Source organism: Phoxinus phoxinus (genome assembly GCF_949152265.1).
Source record: "Phoxinus phoxinus genome assembly, chromosome: 15".
Classification (NCBI taxonomy): Eukaryota; Metazoa; Chordata; class Actinopteri; order Cypriniformes; family Leuciscidae; genus Phoxinus; species Phoxinus phoxinus.
Genome location: NC_136890.1, coordinates 17,293,979 through 17,315,019, shown reverse-complemented (window position 1 = coordinate 17,315,019; position 21,041 = coordinate 17,293,979). Strand labels below are relative to the sequence as shown.

The 21,041-nt window shown below is 42.8% G+C and overlaps 1 protein-coding gene across 1 annotated transcript in view; it reads left to right on the top strand.

Annotated features, from left to right (window-relative positions):
- hmcn2 (hemicentin 2) overlaps nucleotides 1-21,041 on the top strand; it is an 81,430-nt gene that overhangs the window by 2,753 nt on the left and 57,636 nt on the right. Inside the window, exons 2-11 of the mRNA XM_079636874.1 lie at nucleotides 733-803; nucleotides 8,420-8,578; nucleotides 8,823-8,945; nucleotides 16,732-16,903; nucleotides 17,034-17,140; nucleotides 17,254-17,374; nucleotides 17,706-17,969; nucleotides 18,376-18,520; nucleotides 19,772-19,893; nucleotides 20,700-20,972. Of these exons, the coding sequence (XP_079493000.1) occupies nucleotides 733-803; nucleotides 8,420-8,578; nucleotides 8,823-8,945; nucleotides 16,732-16,903; nucleotides 17,034-17,140; nucleotides 17,254-17,374; nucleotides 17,706-17,969; nucleotides 18,376-18,520; nucleotides 19,772-19,893; nucleotides 20,700-20,972 (1,557 nt within the window). The remainder of the gene's footprint in view (nucleotides 1-732; nucleotides 804-8,419; nucleotides 8,579-8,822; nucleotides 8,946-16,731; nucleotides 16,904-17,033; nucleotides 17,141-17,253; nucleotides 17,375-17,705; nucleotides 17,970-18,375; nucleotides 18,521-19,771; nucleotides 19,894-20,699; nucleotides 20,973-21,041) is intronic.

Here is a 21,041-nt window from a genome sequence, read left to right as displayed (position 1 = left end):
AACATTTAAAAAGTAAGTCCGAGTAATAAATAATGTGGGGATATCAGACCCATACTCTGACTGACCATAAACAATGTATTTTCTGTATGCTGGTTCATCCATGTGCTGTATATTCAGCTCTCTAATCAATCAGATTCCGAGTGAGTCCAAATAAGTGCCAAATTCAGGGAGGACACAATTCATCCTGAGACAAAAGAAAGGGAGAGAGATAAAGTAGAGAAAGGGGGAAGAGGTCAGAGATTATCTAGGTGGATGATAGCAGTCCTAAAAAATGAATGAGTGAGGTTATGAACCCAGTCTGGTATCACATGAGGACTGCTGGAATTTTGCATGGTCTCTCATTTATTTTCTCAGCTGTCAAACGATTCAGGACAGTCATCTGTAACCGCAGATGTTGATGAGGTAGAATCCGGGACAAATGCGTTTCGTGATTGGGAGTTGGCTGGGTCTGTATCTAGAAAGAGACTTGAGGCACTCGTTAGTAGGGTCGAATCTGTGGAAGGGGCTTTAGTTGGACCTAACTGTTTAAAATTCATTAATGAGGGTGAAGAAGGTTAATCTTTTCAACACTCCTACTCCCCAGGGATTTGTTTGTTGAAGTGTTGTGATAGACTTTCCAAGCACTCAATGAAGGGCTCCAGCAGGACGGTAACCTGAACCTTCAGATTGCGCACACAGTTAATATTGTAAAGTAGATGCTGCTTCTTGATTTCTTTTGTTTTTCCTCACCAGACATCGGCCCTGTTTCCATCACTACTGACCCTAAGAAGTTCCAGAAGGATCTTCAAGAGCTGTTTGTTCAGGTGGGTAACAGACTATTAAATAGCAACTTTTCAGAGGAAAAATAACACTATTGTAATTTATTTTATAGGGATTTATTTGATTTGACCTGGTCTAGCTATTCTCCCAAGCTGATGTCCAAATGGTTTAACTGGTTTTAAGTTTACATGCCTCAAATCCTCATTAAAACAGACCACCAGAGAATGTTTATAAAATATAATTTATATTTATAACACCCATTTATACGTATTAATAATTTATAACACCTTATTTGTTTAATAGATATTAATAACTTTTATATGATAAGGATTTAGCAGTCCTAAGAATGATTACATTATTTGATAGTTATTAACTGATATTTAAATTCAGGCTAGTATCAATAAACCGCTAATTATTTTAATGGCTGATAACTGATGAATGACCGATGTTAAAATTTTTCTGTCAAAATAAATTAGAAATAAAACACTTTAAAAAACGTACTCGGTTACTAACGTAACCTCGGTTCTCTCTAGGAGAGGGAACGAGTACTGCGTCGAAAGAACGCTACGGGAAAGATATTTCTTTGTCGAGATTGAAGCCTAAAATTAATCCTTAATTTTGTAATATTGTAAAACGCTTTTCTGAAGCATACAACCTAGGCGGAGCAATACAGCTCACCCATTGGCTGCTCTGCCAGAAAAGCACAGCCTATGCGAGGCCAGAGACGCTGACCAATGAGGACGCTTCGCGCCCTTCTGCGTCACCTCCCGCCCAAACAGGCGTGGCCTAGGCCTATAAATACGAGCATAGCTGTCTAACACGCCGATTTTCGTCAATGAAGCGACGCAGCGTGGGCACGCACGGCCATGAGACGCAGTACTCGTTCCCTCTCCTAGAGAGAACCGAGGTTACGTTAGTAACCGAGTACGTTCTCTTACGTAGAGTTCTCTCGTACTGCGTCGAAAGAACGCTACGGGAACCCTATGCAAACCGCCGTGCGTGCTCTTGGATCGACACAGACACCTAAGGGCGCGCGCGCCCTGGTATACAAGTGCCTACCCCAAGAAGTATAGGGAGAGCGGCTAAAATAGCATCATCCCTTATAGTAGTGCCTCTTAAGGCATAATAGCATATATATGTAAATATAGATATATATGAGGGGTAATAGCATGCTCATGGGACACATTGTCAGTGAGTGATGCTTAAACATTGAAGTGACCTGGGCCGCAGCGCGGGGCAGGAACACTTATACATATTAACATTGAAGTGACCTGGGCCGCAGCGCGGGGCAGGAACACTTATACATATTAAACATTGAAGTGACCTGGGCCGCAGCGCGGGGCAGGAACACTTATACATATTAACATTGAAGTGACCTGGGCCGCAGCGCGGGGCAGGAACACTTATACATAGTCTTCTAGACCGAGAGCAGTTTAGCCTGCAACGCAGGAACCTCTAGGTTATAGAACCTAATAAATGTAGACGGGGAGGCCCAGCCTGCCGCCATACAGATATCTTGTAACGAGATTCCGCTATACCAAGCCCATGAAGAGGCCATGCCTCTCGTGGAATGTGCTCTGATGCCCAAAGGGCATTCCAAGCCTCTAGATGCGTAGGCTAGCGCAATGGCGTCCACTACCCATCGAGACAGACTCTGTTTCGTTGCGGCTCGTCCCTTGGAGCGCCCGCTGAACGAAACAAAGAGCTGCTCCGTCTGTCGAAAAACAGCGGAGCGGGACACGTAAGCTCTTAATGCCCTGACCGGGCAAAGGGAGCTATTTCCGTCCTCTGAGGCCGGCAGGGCCGACAGGGAGATGACCTGAGCCCTGAACGGTGTGTTGAGGGACTTAGGCACATACCCATGCTTCGGTTTCAATACAACTACAGAGTCGTTTGGCCCGAACTCCATACAAGAAGCTCTCACCGAGAGCACTTGCAAGTCTCCCACACGCTTCACTGAAGCGAGAGCCAAAAGAAACACGGTCTTGAGAGACAGGTGTTTCATGTCAACTGAGTGAATAGGCTCGAAAGGGGCCCCTTTCATAGCGTTCAACACTGTAGAAAGGTCCCAAACGGGGACTGAAGGAGGCCTTGGAGGGTTTAACCTCCTGGCGCCTCTCAGGAAGCGGACCACCAGGTCGTTCCTGCCTAGTGAACGGCCAAGCGTTGGATTAACGAACGCTGATATGGCAGCCACATAGACTTTGAGCGTGGATGGGGTCCTTCCCTTATCCAATAGCTCTTGCAAGAAGGAGAGAATCTCCGGTTCTCCACACTGAAGTGGTGACAGACCTTGATCTGAACACCATCCAGAGAACACCGACCATTTGGAAGCGTAGAGCCGTCTAGTAGACGGAGCCCTAGCTTGTTCGATCGTGTCTAACACTCCTCTTGGGAGGTTAGCGGGTACCCGTTTATGGCCCATACGTGTAGGGACCAAAGCTCGGGGTGAGGATGCAGAATCGAGCCCTTGGCCTGTGAGAGGAGGTCTCTCCTCACTGGAATCGGCCACGGGGCAGTACTTTTCAGTCGCATCAAAGCTGGGAACCAGGTCTGATTCGTCCAGTATGGAGCAACTAGTAGTACTGAGCATCCGCTCTCCTTGATACGCTCCAGCACTTGAGGCAGGAGTGAGACAGGAGGAAAAGCATAGAGCGGACGGCGGGGCCAGACTCTGGCCAGCGCGTTCGTGCTCTTCGAAAAGAATTCTGGGCAGTGAGCGTTTTCCTGGTTTGCAAACAGGTCTATTTCCGCTCTGCCGAACGTTTTCCACAGCAGACGCACTGTCTGTGTGTGTAGGGACCACTCTCCCGTAGGAACGTTGTTCCGTGAGAGTCTGTCCGGGCCTACGTTCAAGTGGCCTGGCACGTGCATTGCTCTTAACGAGCGCAGGTTGTGCTGGGCCCACACCAGTATGCGTTCCGCTAACCTGAATAGGTTCCGGGATCTCACGCCACCCTGGCGGTTTATGTAGGCTACTACCGACATGTTGTCCGAGCGGACCAGGACGTGGTGTCCTTTTATCCGGGGACAGAAGCGCCTCAGCGCAAAGTCCACCGCCATCATTTCCAGGCAGTTTATGTGCGGTAGTTTGGCTCGCTCTGCCCACTGGCCAAAGAGCGGTCTGCCGTCGAGCAGTGCTCCCCAGCCTGAGGTGGACGCGTCCGTGGACACCACCTTCAGGCTCGAGGAAGTCCCCAGGCTTACACCTGACCGGTACCAGTCTGACGCTCTCCATGGTGTCAGGGCTGAAATGCATTCCTGAGTGACCTTGAGGCGATAACGACCGTGTAACCATGCTCGGCGCGGTACGCGCGCTCTCAACCAGAACTGTAGTGGGCGCATGCGCAGCAGGCCCAACTGCAGCACTGTTGAGGCTGAGGCCATGAGGCCCAGCATTTTCTGAAATCTCCTGAGTGGCACTATGTGGCCGCTGCGGAAGGATTTCGCCATTTGCAGGGTATTTCGCCTGCGCTGTGATGACAGCTGTGCTGTCATAGACAGTGAGTTCAGATCCAGTCCTAAAAAGGAGATCCTTTGACTGGGAAACAGTGAACTTTTCTCCCAATTGACTCTCAGACCTAAGCACTCGAGGTGATCGAGTATTAGTGTCTTGTGGTGAGCGAGTTCTGACGGCGATTGAGCCAGAATTAGCCAATCGTCCAAATAGTTCAGAATTCGAACGCCCCGGAGTCTCAGGGGTGCCAGCGCCGCGTCCATGCACACTGTAAATGTACGAGGTGCTAGAGACAGGCCGAATGGCAGGACTGTGTACTGATATGCCCGGCCCTCGAAGGCGAATCTCAAAAATCGCCTGTGACGTGACGCAATTTGTATGTGAAAATACGCGTCTTTCAGATCTATCGCCATAAACCAGTCTCCTCGGCGAATTTGCGCGAGCATTCTTTCGTGAGCATTCTGAACTTCCGCTTTGTTAGCGTTTTGTTCAGACGCCTTAGATCTAAAATGGGTCTGAGACCCCCGTCTTTCTTCGGTACCAGGAAATATCTGCTGTACAGACCCCCTTCGCTCTGAGCTTGAGATAAAGGCTCTATGGCCCCTTTGCTCAATAGCTTCGCTATTTCGGCTCGAAGTAGATGTGCTACTTCTGTTTTTACCGTGGTTTCGACTTTTCCCGTGAAACGGGGAGGGCGTCGATGAAACTGTAGCGAATAGCCTCTTTTTATAGTCTCTAGCACCCATTCTGAGACCCCGGGAAGTCCTTCCCATGCATCTGCACGTGTGACTAGGGGTTGAATGTAATCTGGGCCCTGGTCGCGAAATGGCGGCGACACGAGAGCAACCGTGTGCTGTAACATGGACGCCGTGGCGTGTGAGGCGGGGGGCATGTTTAACACAGTATGCATCCCGCGCGCGCTCGGCTCTCTGTGTCGAGAGAGAGCGCGCGGGACGAGTCCCGTAGGGCTCGTTATGCTTGTGAATAAACGTGGGCGCTTGGTGGCGGGCACATTTATAACACCGGGGACACTGTGTTTGTGTACTGACTGACCGTTCGTTAGTTTCGTTTTACAGAAACCGCGGAACGTGCAGTGTGTAGTGGTTGTGGGCACTTGGCAGTGGGCACGCTTACTACATGTAAAGCACAATCGATCTGAGTCGATTTTAAGTGTGCAAACCCTGTGTTGAACGGGGCTGCCCGTAGGGCTCGTATATTTGTGAATAAATGTGGGCGCGTGGTAGCGGGCACATTTATAACACCGGGAATACTGTGTTTGTGAACTGACTGATCGTCCGTTGGTTTCGTTTTTACAGAAAAAACGCGGAACGTGCAGTGTGTAGTGGTTGTGGGCACTGGACAGTGGGCACGCTCACTACATGTAAAGTACAATCGACCTGAGTCGATTTTATGTGTGCAGACCCTGTGTTGTACGGGGCTGTGCTTGCACGGGTTGAAAAACCGGGCTCTGGTCGCGAAATGGCGGCGACACGAGAGCAGTCGTGTGCTGTAACATGGCGTGATGCGGGGGCGCGCTTATCGAGCGGGCAGCCCGCGCGCGCGCTCAGCTCTCTCAGCTGAGAGAGAGAGAGCACGCGGTGCGAGCTCCGTAGAAACCATGTTGACATGTAGCTTGTAGTGATTGTGGGCACTTGAAAGCGGGCACGCTCACTACATATAATGCACAATCGACATTGAGTCGATTTTATGTGTGCAAGCCCTGTATTGTGTGGGGCTGTGCTTGTGTGTATGAATGGGCACTGGGTCGTGGGCATACAGTTACACACATTACATCATCGGCTGTGGCCGGGACACCGTGTAGCACAGAGAGTACTGTCTATCAGAACCGACTGACCGTGCATTCGTTTCGTTTTTACAGAAACCACGGGACATGCAGTGTGTAGTGATTGTGGGCACTGAAAAGCGGGCACGTTCACTAACTTACATGTATTGCACAATCGACACGAGTCGATTTTATGTGTGCAAGCCCTGTATTGTGTAGGGCTGTGCTTGTGTGTATGAATGGGCACTGAGTCGTGGGCATTACGGATACACACATTACACCATCGGCCGTGGCCGGGACACCAGAAAATACATTTTCAGATTTACCTGGGGCGTCGTGAAAACGGCGTTTGTGTGCAGGCAAACGAGCATTGATGCTGATTTGGTGACTGCAAAATACACTGGCACGGTCGCGTATGTTGGGACTGTGCGAGCGAGACATTTTAGTGAAATCCGGCCGCGGCGGGATTTTAACACTGTAGCTTTCCTCGAAGCAGAAGTGCGCATCCTGGCTAAAGACGGGGCTTTCCGGGACTCCGCGCTTTCTTCGTGAATTCAGGAAGAAAAGGGCGCGGGTCGTGAGGACGGTAACGTACGTTCCTCTGCAGAAAAACAGCCATCCAGCCGGTAAGCGCATCGATGCTGGTCTTTCTCCGTCGACGCTCATGAGCGGCGGGGGAGGGGAGATCCTCGGAGCTCGCCCATCCGAAGCGGGAGAGAAAAGCAGTCGTCCTCCACAGACGCGGCTTCACCTTCCTCGTTCATGACGGACGCGGCGGCACACAGCGGCCCTTGTCCGTCGATCATAGAGTCCAGCGAAGCGGGCGGAGAAGCTGGCGGCAGCAGCGGCGAGCACCTCGTGGTGAAGGGAGTTTCCGGGCTCTGCTAAGCACGGCGCTTTTCACGGCGCGGCACTACAGCAGGCGGAAAAGATGCAGCTTCAGTAAATGAACGCCAGGCGAGTCCGCAGAGTCACCGTAGGCATCAAATTACAGTGATGGCAGCCGCCATCGACGAGAGCTGAAGCTGCGTGATACTCACAGGCAGGAAACACAAGCACGTGGTCCCCGTCGCTGAGCGGGGCTCTACACGAGCCACAGGAGGTGCGAGGCATCTTGAAAAAGACGCTCGGCTCTTTTAGTGGTGGAAAAACTGTGTGTCGCGACGGCGAACACACACACAAAAACACACACACAGAAGGATATTCCACGCCGGAGAAGCGCAGCAGGGAACGGCGGCTGAAGGCGGCGATGACCAGCGGCTTCAGGTAAGAGGCGCGTCCTGCTGAGGTGCTTGTTCCAAACGGCTGTGGCGGCTCGAATCCAATCCAACGATGCGTGTAGCCTCGTGAATTTTAGAAAATCGGCGTGTTAGACAGCTATGCTCGTATTTATAGGCCTAGGCCACGCCTGTTTGGGCGGGAGGTGACGCAGAAGGGCGCGAAGCGTCCTCATTGGTCAGCGTCTCTGGCCTCGCATAGGCTGTGCTTTTCTGGCAGAGCAGCCAATGGGTGAGCTGTATTGCTCCGCCTAGGTTGTATGCTTCAGAAAAGCGTTTTACAATATTACAAAATTAAGGATTAATTTTAGGCTTCAATCTCGACAAAGAAATATCTTTCCCGTAGCGTTCTTTCGACGCAGTACGAGAGAACTCTACGTAAGAGAACAGTCATTGTAAGTGCTATAAGAGCAAGTAGACATCTCAACATTATAATGTACAGTGTACTTTTTTTTGCTGAAGATTACATTTAACAGTGTTATTCATTTTTAAGTTTTATAAGTTGTGAGTTAAATTATTAATAACTTTGAGTGTTACATGATGGTCAACGCTGCTAAATAAAATATAGAAATTATATAAGTAATACTCTAAATAACTGAGATAGATTGATACAATGTCAAGTTTTTATATTCAAATCATCTGCAAATGTGCTCCAGTTAAGCATCATTTCTTAATTTCTCACACTAACTGGCTGAAAAGATGGCCTGGCTTTAGTTATTGGTTAGATTTCTGCAACTCAAACACTGCTCTGCCTGCATCCGCTTCCTCTATCCGAAATGCTGCCGTCCTCTCATCTTCAACCTCCAGACCCCCCTAGTTACCTTTACTCAGGTGTTTACACTTGTATTCTTTAGCAGCAAGAGCCGTTGGCCTCTTCCTTCATAAATCATCATCGAATCATATTCTGTACTCTGTGTTCTTATTTGCTCTCTGTGGCTTCTGCTGAGTATCTTGGCTCATCTCAGCACTTGATCTGTCTTCAGTGCTACAGTTTTATTAGCACTATGTTCTTATTGTCCCTTTGGGCTCTAAAGTAAGTACTAGAACTTGTACCTCGGGCCAATACAATATGTTTTTTTTTTGCGCTCTGGTCAGTGCATAAATGTCGATGTCAACGATGAAGGCCTTGTTGTTCCCTCTCAGGGTGGAGGGGATTGTCCAGAGATGAGCATTGGGGCCATCAAGAAGGCTCTGGAGGTCTCGCTACCTGGATCCTTTATCTATGTTTTCACAGATGCCAGAGCCAAAGATTATCGCCTGAAAAGAGATGTTCTTCAGTTAGTACAGCTCCGACAGTCTCAGGTACCGATGGCAGTTTGAAAACTTGTTTGAGTTTTTTTGTAATTCCTTTTTTGCAGAAATTACACTTCACCTTAAAATACTAAACTTTCAGGTTGTGAAGTTATAAGCCATAAATCTAAATATATCACAGCCCATTTTAAAAATCCATCTGCTCTTCATGGAATATACCCCAGTGTTGACATTTTATCCCAGCACCCAACCCCCTAACCACACACACACTCATAAACGTCCCCTCTGAATCCAGGTTGTGTTTGTGTTGACGGGGGACTGCGGGGATCGCTCCCAGCCGGGATACAGAGCCTACGAGGAGATTGCTGCCACCAGCTCCGGTCAAATTTTTCACCTGGACAAACAGCAAGTCAATGAGGTGAGACGCATGATCTCATAAGACATTCATATGTATGTAAATTGCAGACACATAGGGCAGTATAGTGGTGTGATGTGTAAGTTTAGTATGGCAACATTGTTTGTTTGTCTTTATTGTGCACCAAAAAGAAAAAAAAAGAAATAATATTATTATTTTTTAATCAATTTATATATATTTTTTGAGTGCTGTCAAACCGATTAATCGTGATTAATCGCATCTAACATAAAAGTTTTTGTTTATATAATATATTTGTGTATGTGTGTATATATATATATATACACACACACACTAGAGGATGGATACCCGACCTGAGCCCGACGGGACCCGCCGGTACCCGACGGGCCGGGCCGGGTTCGGACAGATATTTAGAAATGATGTTCGGGTCGGGTCGGGCTCGGTCACATCAGCGCGATAAGGCATTGAACATTTTAAATTTAAAACAGCTTATTATGTAGGTAGCCGATGTGCCTGATGCTTTCACTTGATGCAAACGATCGTTTTTGTGATTAAAATACATGTAAAATATTACCATAACATCCGTCTTCCTGTGTGCGGACATTCGTTTATGTAGCCGTGACAACGAAACGCGTGCATAATGTGCGCGCGCCTGGTGTTAAGAGCGCTTGTTGCTCCGCGCGCTGATGCGCTTGTCCTGTTGACATTTCCGATTGCCTTCCTACAGTTGCTTAATAAAAGCGGGCTTTCCACACAAACAAACGTACAATTGTCATTAGTATGAGAAAAAAATGGGATTTTAACTGTCGGGCTCGGGTCGGGCTCGAACATAAATATCTTGATGCCTGTCGGGCTCGGGTCGGGTTCGGTTACTGCTCTGTCGGACGCGGGCCGGGCTCGGACTGAAAAAGTCGGCCCGATCCGCACTCTAACACACACACACACACACAAACACACACACACACACACACACACGCACACACACACACACACACACACACACACACACACACACACACACACACACACACACACACACAAGCAAAATATTTTCTGTAAGATGCGATTTGACAGCACAAAATATTTTATATATACCAGCAACTGTTGCTTATCCATTGGGTTTAAACTCTATGATTCACAAAAAAGAAGAAAAAAGTCACACAATAAAACGTTTCTCTAGCTAATTTTTTTCAAACTTAATAGCAGAAAGAAAGAAAGAAAAACTATTCTGTAAAAAAGACATTGGTTGTTTTGCTTGCAATTGTTTTGGACGCCAATAGAGAGAAAAAAAAATAGTACTGTCTATATACTATCTAAATAACTACCGGTAGTACACTGTACTATCTAGAAGTACAGAACTCTTTCAGTGTGTAATGCGGCTTGGTTTCAATGATCGATGAAAGCTGCCACTCGAATGGACTGACCAGAAGATGTGAAGGACATGTGAAGGAATTATATCTGCCTCAACATTAACTGTACAACTGTGTTTTGAATGCAAAATCCTCTTGACTCAATAATCTGAAGGGGCACATATTTCAGTCTGTGTTTCACGGTACGCAGACTAAAATGAAGCATGTTCGGTCATAGTGAGACGTGAAAGAAAGCAGACCTTCCTCTTTTTGAGACAGTGGTATCATGCATGTCAACACAGGACATGGCAGAGCCGGAGTCTTCCAGCAACAACTATGGAAAAAGTAATCCATAAGACAACAAGGCAAAAAGGCCTGAAAAGTAAAGAAAGGCATGTTTGCGGATGTGTATTTGGATGTGTGTGTGTAATTGATTTACGGTTCTGTGGAGGTGGGCAGCTGATGGTAGTTGTGTTTGAGAACTTTACCACCTGTACCTGTTGGTGAGAGTGTCTGCGCTCAGGATGACTGGGCAACCTCGAGCTGTTAACACTCTCCAACACCCCGGCTGCTCTGTGAGAATTGTCTCAAGGTCAGGGTCACACAGTTGCTCTTAGAGCTCTGACAGTTTACTTTCATCCCGCAGACATTCACCAAGAAGTCTAAAGGCCCAGTTATACTTCATTGTCCACATTCCGCTGCGGAAACAGCCTTTCAAAGTATACTACTTTGGCCATGAACTAATCCTTTAAGCTCTGTAAATTCTCCTTATGCTGCTTAAATAACTTCTTTTGTAATGTATAAAAAACATTAGTCAAATTTAAACATCTTTTATATGGTTCGGTTACAGTGTCCCATACAGGTTCTTCAGTGTTCTTCATCCCTAGTTAATACATGTTCCTAAATTCTCCGACATTTTATGTCCAAGTATGAAAACACTCCCATGTCAGGTGCATTTTTTTACTTTTGATTAGTCTATGGGTGGGATTTTGAAAAATGAATGAAGGCAAATCCGTAAATCCGCAGAAACCTCAAGATTGCTCTCCACATCCACCCTGAATGGTTCTTCTCTGATAGGAGTTAAATAAGCAAGAGCCAAATCAAATACACACAGCGCTTTGTCATTTTTTTGGGAGGGGAAGGGGGCAAAGAGAGAGAGCAGGGCTTATTTTACTTAGTAATCCCGGATATGATCTATCATGCCTGCTCTATCCAGCACAGCTGCCTGTCCAGCGTCCAGGTTGGACGTCTCCAACAGACAGCTCTTTGTGGAGCTGAAGGAGGAGGCACTACTTAAACAAAGGACGGTGCTCAGCTTAATCACTGGAGTGATTTGCAGATAAAGCTTTATGAAAGCGTGTCGGTGCTTTAAAGAGTCTAATGGTTTGGCTGAAACCCCAGGCCAGCCAAACTCAAGGTGAAGGTGGAGATTTGGGTACTTTATTGACAGAAGACTTTATTGACAGAAGACTTTATTGGCAGAAGACTTTAGGGCAACGCTTTTTACAGTGTCCTTGTTACACGTTACATGCTATATAGTAATTGCTATTTGTACATAATTACATGCAACTAACCCCAAACCACACCCTTATCCTAACCCTAACCCCATAGTAAGTACATGTAGTTAGTTATCATTACTCAGTACCTAAATGTATATTTCACTGTAACACGGAAACCTTCAAATAAAGTGTAACCGACTTTAGTATTGATGGAATATCTATAACTAAATCAGGGACTTTTTTCAGTTGGTGGATAAAGAGATGGAGTGAGGACACCCTGTTACATATTGAGTGTTGCATTTGAAGTCTGGCCTATATTTAGATCTATATAGTATCATATTTATTTTTTTATTTAAATATTGTAAAGATGCTAACTGTACATTGTAAATCCATTACAAATCATTGGCATCATGCCTTTATATTGGCATTGTACTTTACATTTGAATTTTTTCTGAATATTTATTTTTAGTTAAATTGGTAGAGACAATTTGGCTGAACTTTAGCTTTTTAATAGATTTGATTGATGTTGACCCCTTGGGGGTCACAGACCTGTATGAAGACCCCTGAATTTAACAAAAGTGATTCTCACTGATCCACCAATTGTTCAGAAATTTGACGTAGTCAAAGAAATATGCATGAATTGTTTTAGCTGAAAAAAGCAAATTGTCATGTGAATCAATAAAGAGAATGGAGGGATGGGATATTTATTAATACAGTATCTCTACCTTTGCAACAGCTTATTCCACGTTCACAGTCAAAGTGGTTTAATACCATTTAAACTAGCACATGGACATTGCCCACAGGTGTTTTCAATCGGACAGACCTAACAGCAAGAGTGTCTGAGCAAGTGTAACTAGATCCAGTCTAGTCTGGATCTCCTGCTCTGTTTTTGTCATAGGTGACCAAAGTCTTGTCTGTTAAATGGAGAAACTTTGTGGGCCACCTTTGAGAGAGGAAGAAAAATGTATTAACCCCTTGCTTTGGTGTCACAGGACATGCAAGTTTTAGACATTCTCCAGTGAATGGATGAAATAAAAACCATTGGAACTAATATCAAGACTTAATTGTCTTGGTCCCTACATTAAACGTATTTGGCAGATACTTTTATCTAAAGCGGGTTACAGTGCATCCAACGCACACTTTTTGGTTGTATGTGTGTTTCCTGGGTCCCTATACTACAGTATCTTTCCAGTGGAGCATTAAAGGGGCATCCAACCCAAAAACTAAAATGATGTCATCATTTACTCAACCTCATGTCATTCTAAACCTGTTAGACTTTTCTTCTTCTGTAGAGCACAAAAGAAGAAATGTTGATGAATGTCCTTGCTGCTCTTTACCATATAATTAAAGTGAATGCGGGGACTTGGGCTGTCAAAATAATAATAATGATACTTTTATGGTACTTTTTTGCTATTTCAGTAAAAAGTCCCCAAACTCTTAAAAAAAATGCGTTGGGTTATTTCGCAACCCAGAGCTGGGTAAATATTGGACAGAACACATGTTGGGTTATATTAACCCAGCTTATTTTGTTCATTCACCCATTTGCTGGGTTGTTTTTTGACAGGGCTGGGTCAGTAAACCTGAAATTGAAGGTTTTTCATTTAAAAAAATAAAAATAAAATAGGACGAGCAGTTCATATTCAATATGTATTGTGCAAATAGCCCACCTTTTTGGCAGAGGCTATTTACACTAACTCCGCCTACTGACGTCTGGTTGAGCCAAACAAAATTACGGAAGATTCTAGATTGACAATAGCAGTAATAGTGTAGGGGAAGGCGTGAGGCAGAAAGTTTCTGACGCAAATTGACCCGAGTTCGAATCTGCCTTTTGCCGAACTCGCTCTACTCCCTTTTCCCATTACGTATCACATTGGAAAGGTATTTATTTTCAATAAAAAGGTTGAAAATGTTTGAAAAGTGTAAAAAACATGTGTTTAATTAATAATAAAGTGTTTATCGGTTAGGTTTAGAGGTAGGTGTATCGAGGGCTTTATTGTCCCAATAAGGTGGCATCCATTTAATAATTTTAATAAATATAATAATTTACATTATATTTGTTATTATTGCATACCGTTTAATGTACAATAACACTGATGTGCAAATAGTATCTTACTACTATTTACAAGTATTGTAAAAAAAAAAAAATACTGCTTTTCACTTAGTGTAATTAGAATCTATTGTTATTTAAACTTAGTGTAAATAGCAGCAATCGCTAAGAAAATGCTATTTTCACTTAGTTTAAATCGAATCTATTACTATTTGCACAGCCGCTGCCAATTTTTTATTCAATGGCAAGTCAGTCTTTTACAATCATAAAATACTCCCAAAAAAATCTGTAGAAAGAAAATGTATATCAGTAAGCTGTTCCAGTTCATTAAATGACAATCTTATATATTCATGTTTGAAAAATTACATCAAAAACAGCTTTACCTTGCCATCTCATCTGTCAGACATTTAAGTAAAACTTCCTGTTGGTGCCGGCGCTTTGTTGAGTGTAGATCTGGTGTATGCTGCGTTTGTAGAAGGCTAGTTCCAAGCAGGCGTTAGCCACGACATGTAAACAAAAAAGGTAAACTGTGAGACTACAGACCTTTTCCTATTTGTACAGTAATAATTTGATAGAAATACAATGTAATACAAACCTTAATTTCATTCAGGAAATTTCCCCTCAAGAAGTTTTCTCTCAGAACAGAACACAAAATGACCATTTACAAATGTATCCAGTTTTAACCGGTTGCACAGACAACATTGGGTTACATTGACCCAGTTCCAGTTCAGGTGGTTCATCATTTGTATTGACATTAAAAATTTCCCAGCAGCTGCGTTACAGAAACCCAGCACCTTGGTAAAAAATATTACAAATAACCCAATAAAATGACCCAACAGGCTAAACCCAGCATTTGGTTTAAAAAACATAACCCAGCATGTTTTAGAATGCTTTCACTTTCATTATGAGCTGATCCTTAAACGTTTTATCCTCTTGTGTTCCACGGAGGAACAAGTCACGGAACCACATGAATGTGAGTAATTGATGACTTTTGGGTCATTTATTATTTATTTTAGGTGAACTGTCCCTTTAAACCATCAGTTATACAAACAGTGTGGGTGCTTAGTTGGAATTCGGCTGATCCTCAGCTGACCTCCACATCCTTTTCACGTATGCTTCCCGACCAACACTCCTCCACAACTAATCTTTGAAACATGACAGTTCAACTTCCAGAGGAAGCCAGCCTGTTGCCTCCCATTAAGGTTCGTCACACTGGATATGGTTTCAGGATCCTTTTTGACTATGATGTTCTCTTTTGAGGGGTAGCTTTCAAACCTTTCCGGGACACACACAGGCCGTTATCTGAACATAGTTAACCTTATATTCCTCCGCTGCTGCCTTTTTGTCTATTATCTATTACTAGTTTAATCTTCCCGGCCCCCATGAGGCATCCATTGAAACAGACACTGGTTTGAGGCAGATGTAGGTCATTGGTGAGCTTTTTGCTGCTCTGTGGGGGATAGTTGCACATGTGGCACTCATTACAGCTGTTTCCAGTTGTAAACCCCGAAAGGAACCAGCTGCCGTCTGCAGCCAAAGAGAGTGAGAGAGATCTAGAGAGAAAGAAATAGGGGAGAATCTGAGTAATGAAATTATCAAAGGCTACACTCGCTCCAATTTTCTCTCTCATTCCTAAATATATAAAGATGTGTTAAATAAGCGTCATTCTCGCGGGCTTACTGAAGTGATGTTTTCGTTCAGTGGTATGGACACAGAGCAGCCATTATTTCTGTAGTCAATACAAAAAGTTCAGATCAAATACACACAGCTGTCTCTAAAGGAGTTAATGGCTGAAATCTAAAAATACTAACTGAGGAAACGGTTTATTTAAGTTGTTTGTCTAAGGGACATAAAGTTGGTGTTAAGTGTAAATGACTTCTCACAGATCATTGTAGTGCATTCAGACAGTTGTTCTGTCAGATAATGGACCTGAATTCACATGACCAGCTAAAGAAGTCTCATTATCTCCTGATGCACATTCTGCTTTTTTCTCGTGTGCACCTTGCAGTATTCAAAATGAATGAGGTTAACATTCTGTCATCATTTCCTCACCTGCATGTTGTTATAAACCTGTGTGACTTTCATTTTTTTCAAAAGTCTCAAAAAAGTGGTGCATCCAATGGGTGAGAAGGCTGAAGGCATCAGCTGGCTGAGAAGACTTAGTGAATAAAAACTTCATTTGAGTTAGTTCTCCACACAATGCTATCATATGACTTTAGAAGCGTATTGACCATTTCCATGATACTTTTATGTTGCTCTTTTTGCTTATTTTGTGATCCATGAAAAAGTCATACAGGGTTGGAAAGGCATGAGCGTGAGTAAATGATGAAATAACTTTTTTTTAACTTTCTTTTTAAGCCCTCCATGTCTATTTTTGATGCTGCTTGTCTCATCTGGAATGGTTTCAGAATGACTAATGCATTACCTGTACTTTTTGCCATGTACTGTTAATATATATGTCTACTGTGATCTCTGTGATCGTCTAGGATGAAAAGCAAACCATTACTGGTTGTGCTGGTCTTTGAGAATTTTATAGCTTGTCAGCCCAGGAATAGTTTGCATTCTCTCTCTGATAGATGATCTGATCTCATTTCCTCACTGTTTAATAAGGATCTGCGTGTGGCATACCTCTGTGAGACAGTCTGCATGAACAGAGATGATGTCACTGCGATCCTACCTTGTCTGCATTTAACATCTTTGAATGGATTCATGTCAGCGCTTTTGGTCATAGACATGACTTTCTTTCTTATGCAGAACACAAAAGAAGATATATAGGTTAATGTTTAAGCTGCTCTTTCCATACAGTGGAAGTGAATGGAGATCCCAGCTGTCCTTTGTGCTTTTCCACAAATAAGATTTATAATGTTATTTTCTTCTCTCTTTTTTACACAATGAAACCTCTTCTCTACTTTTGACAATTCATTTGTTTTGTTTAGGTTCTTAAATGGGTTGAGGAAACTGTCCAGGCCATGAAGGTCCACCTTCTTTCATCTGACCATGAAACTGCCCAGGAGACCCAGTGGGAGGTGCCCTTTGACCCTAGTTTAAAAGAAGTCACTGTGTCATTGAGTGGTCCAGCACCTCAAATTGAGCTCAGAGACCCTCTTGGTAGGAACATGCTATTGTTTTGTATTGAATGGTTGTTCATGCCTTTTCACTTAAAGGAGTATAAGTTATTGTACTTTGCAAAGGACCCCTATTACTAAACCTTTTTTAATTATTATTTGAATAATTATAGGCCGTATAGTTGGAGAGAGGCAGGGTCTAACAGAACTGCTCAACATCCCAAACTCAGCACGGGTGGTCAACCTGAAGAACCCTCGACCTGGACCATGGACATTAAAGGTAACACCTAAAAGCTTTGAACAGTGATGCTAGATCATATATACATTTTTGATATACGTAACAGATCCTTCTGAAAAATGTCAGTGATTGAAACTGCTTTTTCTCTTGTCCAGGTGGGATGCAGTGGGAGACACACACTCAGAGTAACAGGTGTGAGCAACCTGGACTTCAGGGCAGGTTTCTCTAGTATACCTGTCACAGAGTTCAGCAGGACCAGAGAGAGACCTATTAAAGGTATTACTACATCACCATTAGGTACATTGCCCTTTTCCACTGTTGGATGCTGGAGATATAGTAATAAAAAATAAATTATATAAATAAATACATACATACATATATATATATATATATATATATATATATATATATATATATATATATATATATATATATATATATAGTGTTTATATCTTTAATGATTTTTTAATGTAAAAAATATAATTTCATAATTGCTCCAGCCACAATTTGATGGAAAAATGGTGTTACCCAGTTTGTGCCAGAACTTGCTCAACTTGCCTTAACTGTGTTAAGAATTATGGTTTAAATGTATCCCATTTTCCTCCAGGTGTCCCAGCTCATGTGATTTTGAAGTGTTCAGGTCTGAAGCCTCCAGGTCTGGTTACCAATATGGAGTTAGTATCTTTAGGGGGCCGCTCGTTGCGTACCATTCCTGTGCCTTTGCCTGGCGATGGAGGCTCAGGAGGTATTTGGGGCATCCCGCAGTTTCGAACACCCTCTCAGAGCTTCTTCCTCAAAGTGTCTGGAAATGATGGAGAAGGCTACAACTTTCAGAGACTGTCTAGTGTGTCATATACCAACATCATCCCAGGTGAGGCTCTTTCAACATTCCTGATGAGTGTTTTTATTCTGGGTTTTGTTTTGTTTGCATTTAAGTTGAAAAATCCATTGAACTCACTTTGAACAGTTTAAACACTGTTTAAATACTTTTTTTATTTTTGTTTTGTTTTGTTTTGTTTTGTTCTCATTCAAAATCCACTGGACTCAGTTTGAACTTTGAACAGTTTAAACAGTTTAAATACGTTTTGATTTTTGTTTTGTTTTGTTTGCATTCAAGTTGCATTCAAAATCCACTGGACTCTGAACTTTGAACAGTTTGAACCGTTTAAACACTTTTTTATTTTTGTTTTGTTTTGTTTCTTAAGATGGCATGTTGTGTTGTTGTTAACCTAGCTGTGATGATCCAGTTTAACCTTTGACCCCCTCTCATCTTACAGAGCCTCCACTGGTGAGTATGCCCACTGTGATAAGAGGGTTCTACATGCAGCCTGCTATGATTGACTGCTCTGTGGAGAGTGACCTGCCCTATAAACTGAGATTCACCAAAGGCGGGAGAGCAATAGGAGAGGAAAGAACCTATGAGTGAGGCTCTTCTCAAATATTATTTTGCTGTATTATCAAAAAAATATTATCCTTTCTCTATTCCATCTGTTTCAATGTCTTTTGTACTTTCTATTATTCTTCATTTTAAAGTACTTTTTGATATTGTTGAAAATCAAATAATCAAAATTATTAAATGTCTGCGTTCCTCCTTAAAATGGTATTTTTGGCCTGGCCAACCTCAGAGGATCTTCCTGAGCTAACAATTAAAATTATACAACTATTACATAATTTTGTCATAATCTGTTGAATTTATATTTATTGTAGTATAATTTTTTTTCCATTAGTTATTATTGCTGGAAAATAACAAAATCACTCATTTAAACTGTATTTTTGTTTCTTAATTGCATTTATACTGGAACAAAAATATTCTTAATTGCATTTATACTGGAAAATAACAAAATCACTCATTTAAACTATATATTTTTTCTTAATTGCATTTGGACGAGTTTCAAATATTGGTAACAGGGTAACAACAATTGCAAACCTCAAATTAATTGAAAAATAAAACAGCTGTCATAAAATGTAGTATGATCTCTGATATTTTCTAAAGGCTAAGCACCTCTTTTTAGGCCACTCGCCTTTCTCTTTCTCGCATATCTATATCCCTCTCATTTCAAACATGTACGAACCCTTTTGCAGGCATTCTCTCCTGTGATATGGCCTTTAATAAACATAATGGAGGAGATATTAAAGTGAGCATTTGCTGGTCACTTTTTTGCTCCGTTTGATACCATGTGCTGACACGGGCATTCATTTACAGTCGAAATTTAACCTAACCCATGAAGGATTTGTGAGCTTTCACTGACTTATCAATCTTGGAATGAATATGAACAGCAGGGGTTGTGTGTATTACACAAAAGAAAGTCCTCATGAAAAATGATTTCCCTATAAAGGGCACTCTGTTTTGAATTACAGTTTGAACATGAAATAATGCTGACTTATAGTGAAAGGTATTCTGTGCAAGCTAGTTGTTAGTGACATCAGAGATTTCATCAGAGAAAAAACGATCTTTTTTCTTCCTTCCTTTTACCTGTTGCCATCTGTGTGTGCTTGAATGTGTTCATATCATTTGTAATCTGTAACTCTATATTTTCAGTCTAATTCTTTCCATTCTTTACCTCACTCTTGTGCGTAAAGTGAATTTCTGCGTAGGCTAAATGCATGTTTGTGATCAAAGGCTGCACTTTTGGACTCATCACTTAAACCTGCTAATTTTTTTTGTAATTGAAGGTCTTCGGTTAAAGCATCATGGGAAATTCCACATGCCTCAGGCAATGATGAGGGAGCATATGAATGTGTGGCCCAGAGCACTGCAGGCATGGGACGAGCTCTCACGCAACTCACTGTTAGAGGTATTGCATGGACACACACATTTTACATAATTTTATCTGCACTATACACAGTCTTGTATTCACACCCACACCCTCAAACCTAGTTCAAACTTCACACGTCCGCACAAGCACGCGGGTGCATGTGCCAAAAGTGCCATCATGCAAAGCTTCACAATGCTCCATTTCGGACCATCGTGCACCACATCTTGCTTTCCATTAAAATATTTAAACATCCTCAAAACAAGACACATTCAGAACCAACTTACAGAACCAACAGTTAGACTGTGTTTTCTGTTTTCAGAATATAAAATAAATACATATATGTAAAATGTTAAATATGTTAAATGTTAGATATAAAATTATTACTATAAAATATATGTATTTGTGAAATATATTCAAAAGTTTTTTTTTTTTTTTTTTTTCTTGCTAGGTTAATGTTCACTGGGAACACAACGTTTTCTTTTCTTCTGGCTAGGTTAATGTAAAATGTAAATACTTTTTTTAACAGCTGTTTCTTGCTGGTTAAGCAAATATTTTCTGCACACATTTTCTGGAACGTGGCCTCTTGAGCATCGTGAACTAAGTGCACAGTCTGCAGAGTCATGTGAAAGTATAAACAAGGCTTCAGCTTGCTAAGGAGGGTGTAATCTCCAGAATTAAACGAAATTGTAAATGAGAAAAGCTTTTTGCAATAAAATTGTAAGTCACTGCCAAACCGTCTTGTATTTGACTGCTATGGTAACATTAAACTGAGAGATTTTTTGCCTCACATACATTGTATTTTAATATCTCTTTTAAAGCATGTTATCATCGTTTCTCTTAAATAGAGCCCCCTCCTGTTCTGCATCCTCCGGTGAATGTGACTTCATCCCCGGGGACAGTGGCAGTGCTGTCCTGCCAGGTGCAAGGCTCTGTGCGGCATAATCTGACCTGGTATCGGGCTGGTAGTGCTTTATCGTCCCACTCAGGAAGGGTGAAAGTACTGGCCAATTCCTCCCTGGAGATCAACTGGGTTCGCAGCCAGGATGCTGGACCTTACCAGTGCAGAGCCACAAACGCCCATGGAGAGAGTCAGGCTGTCGTATGGCTGGTGGTCCTAGGTATTCTACAGCACCTGGTCAAACACTCAGCTCCTGCAGCCTCATGAGTCCTACCGTCATGTGTTTTCC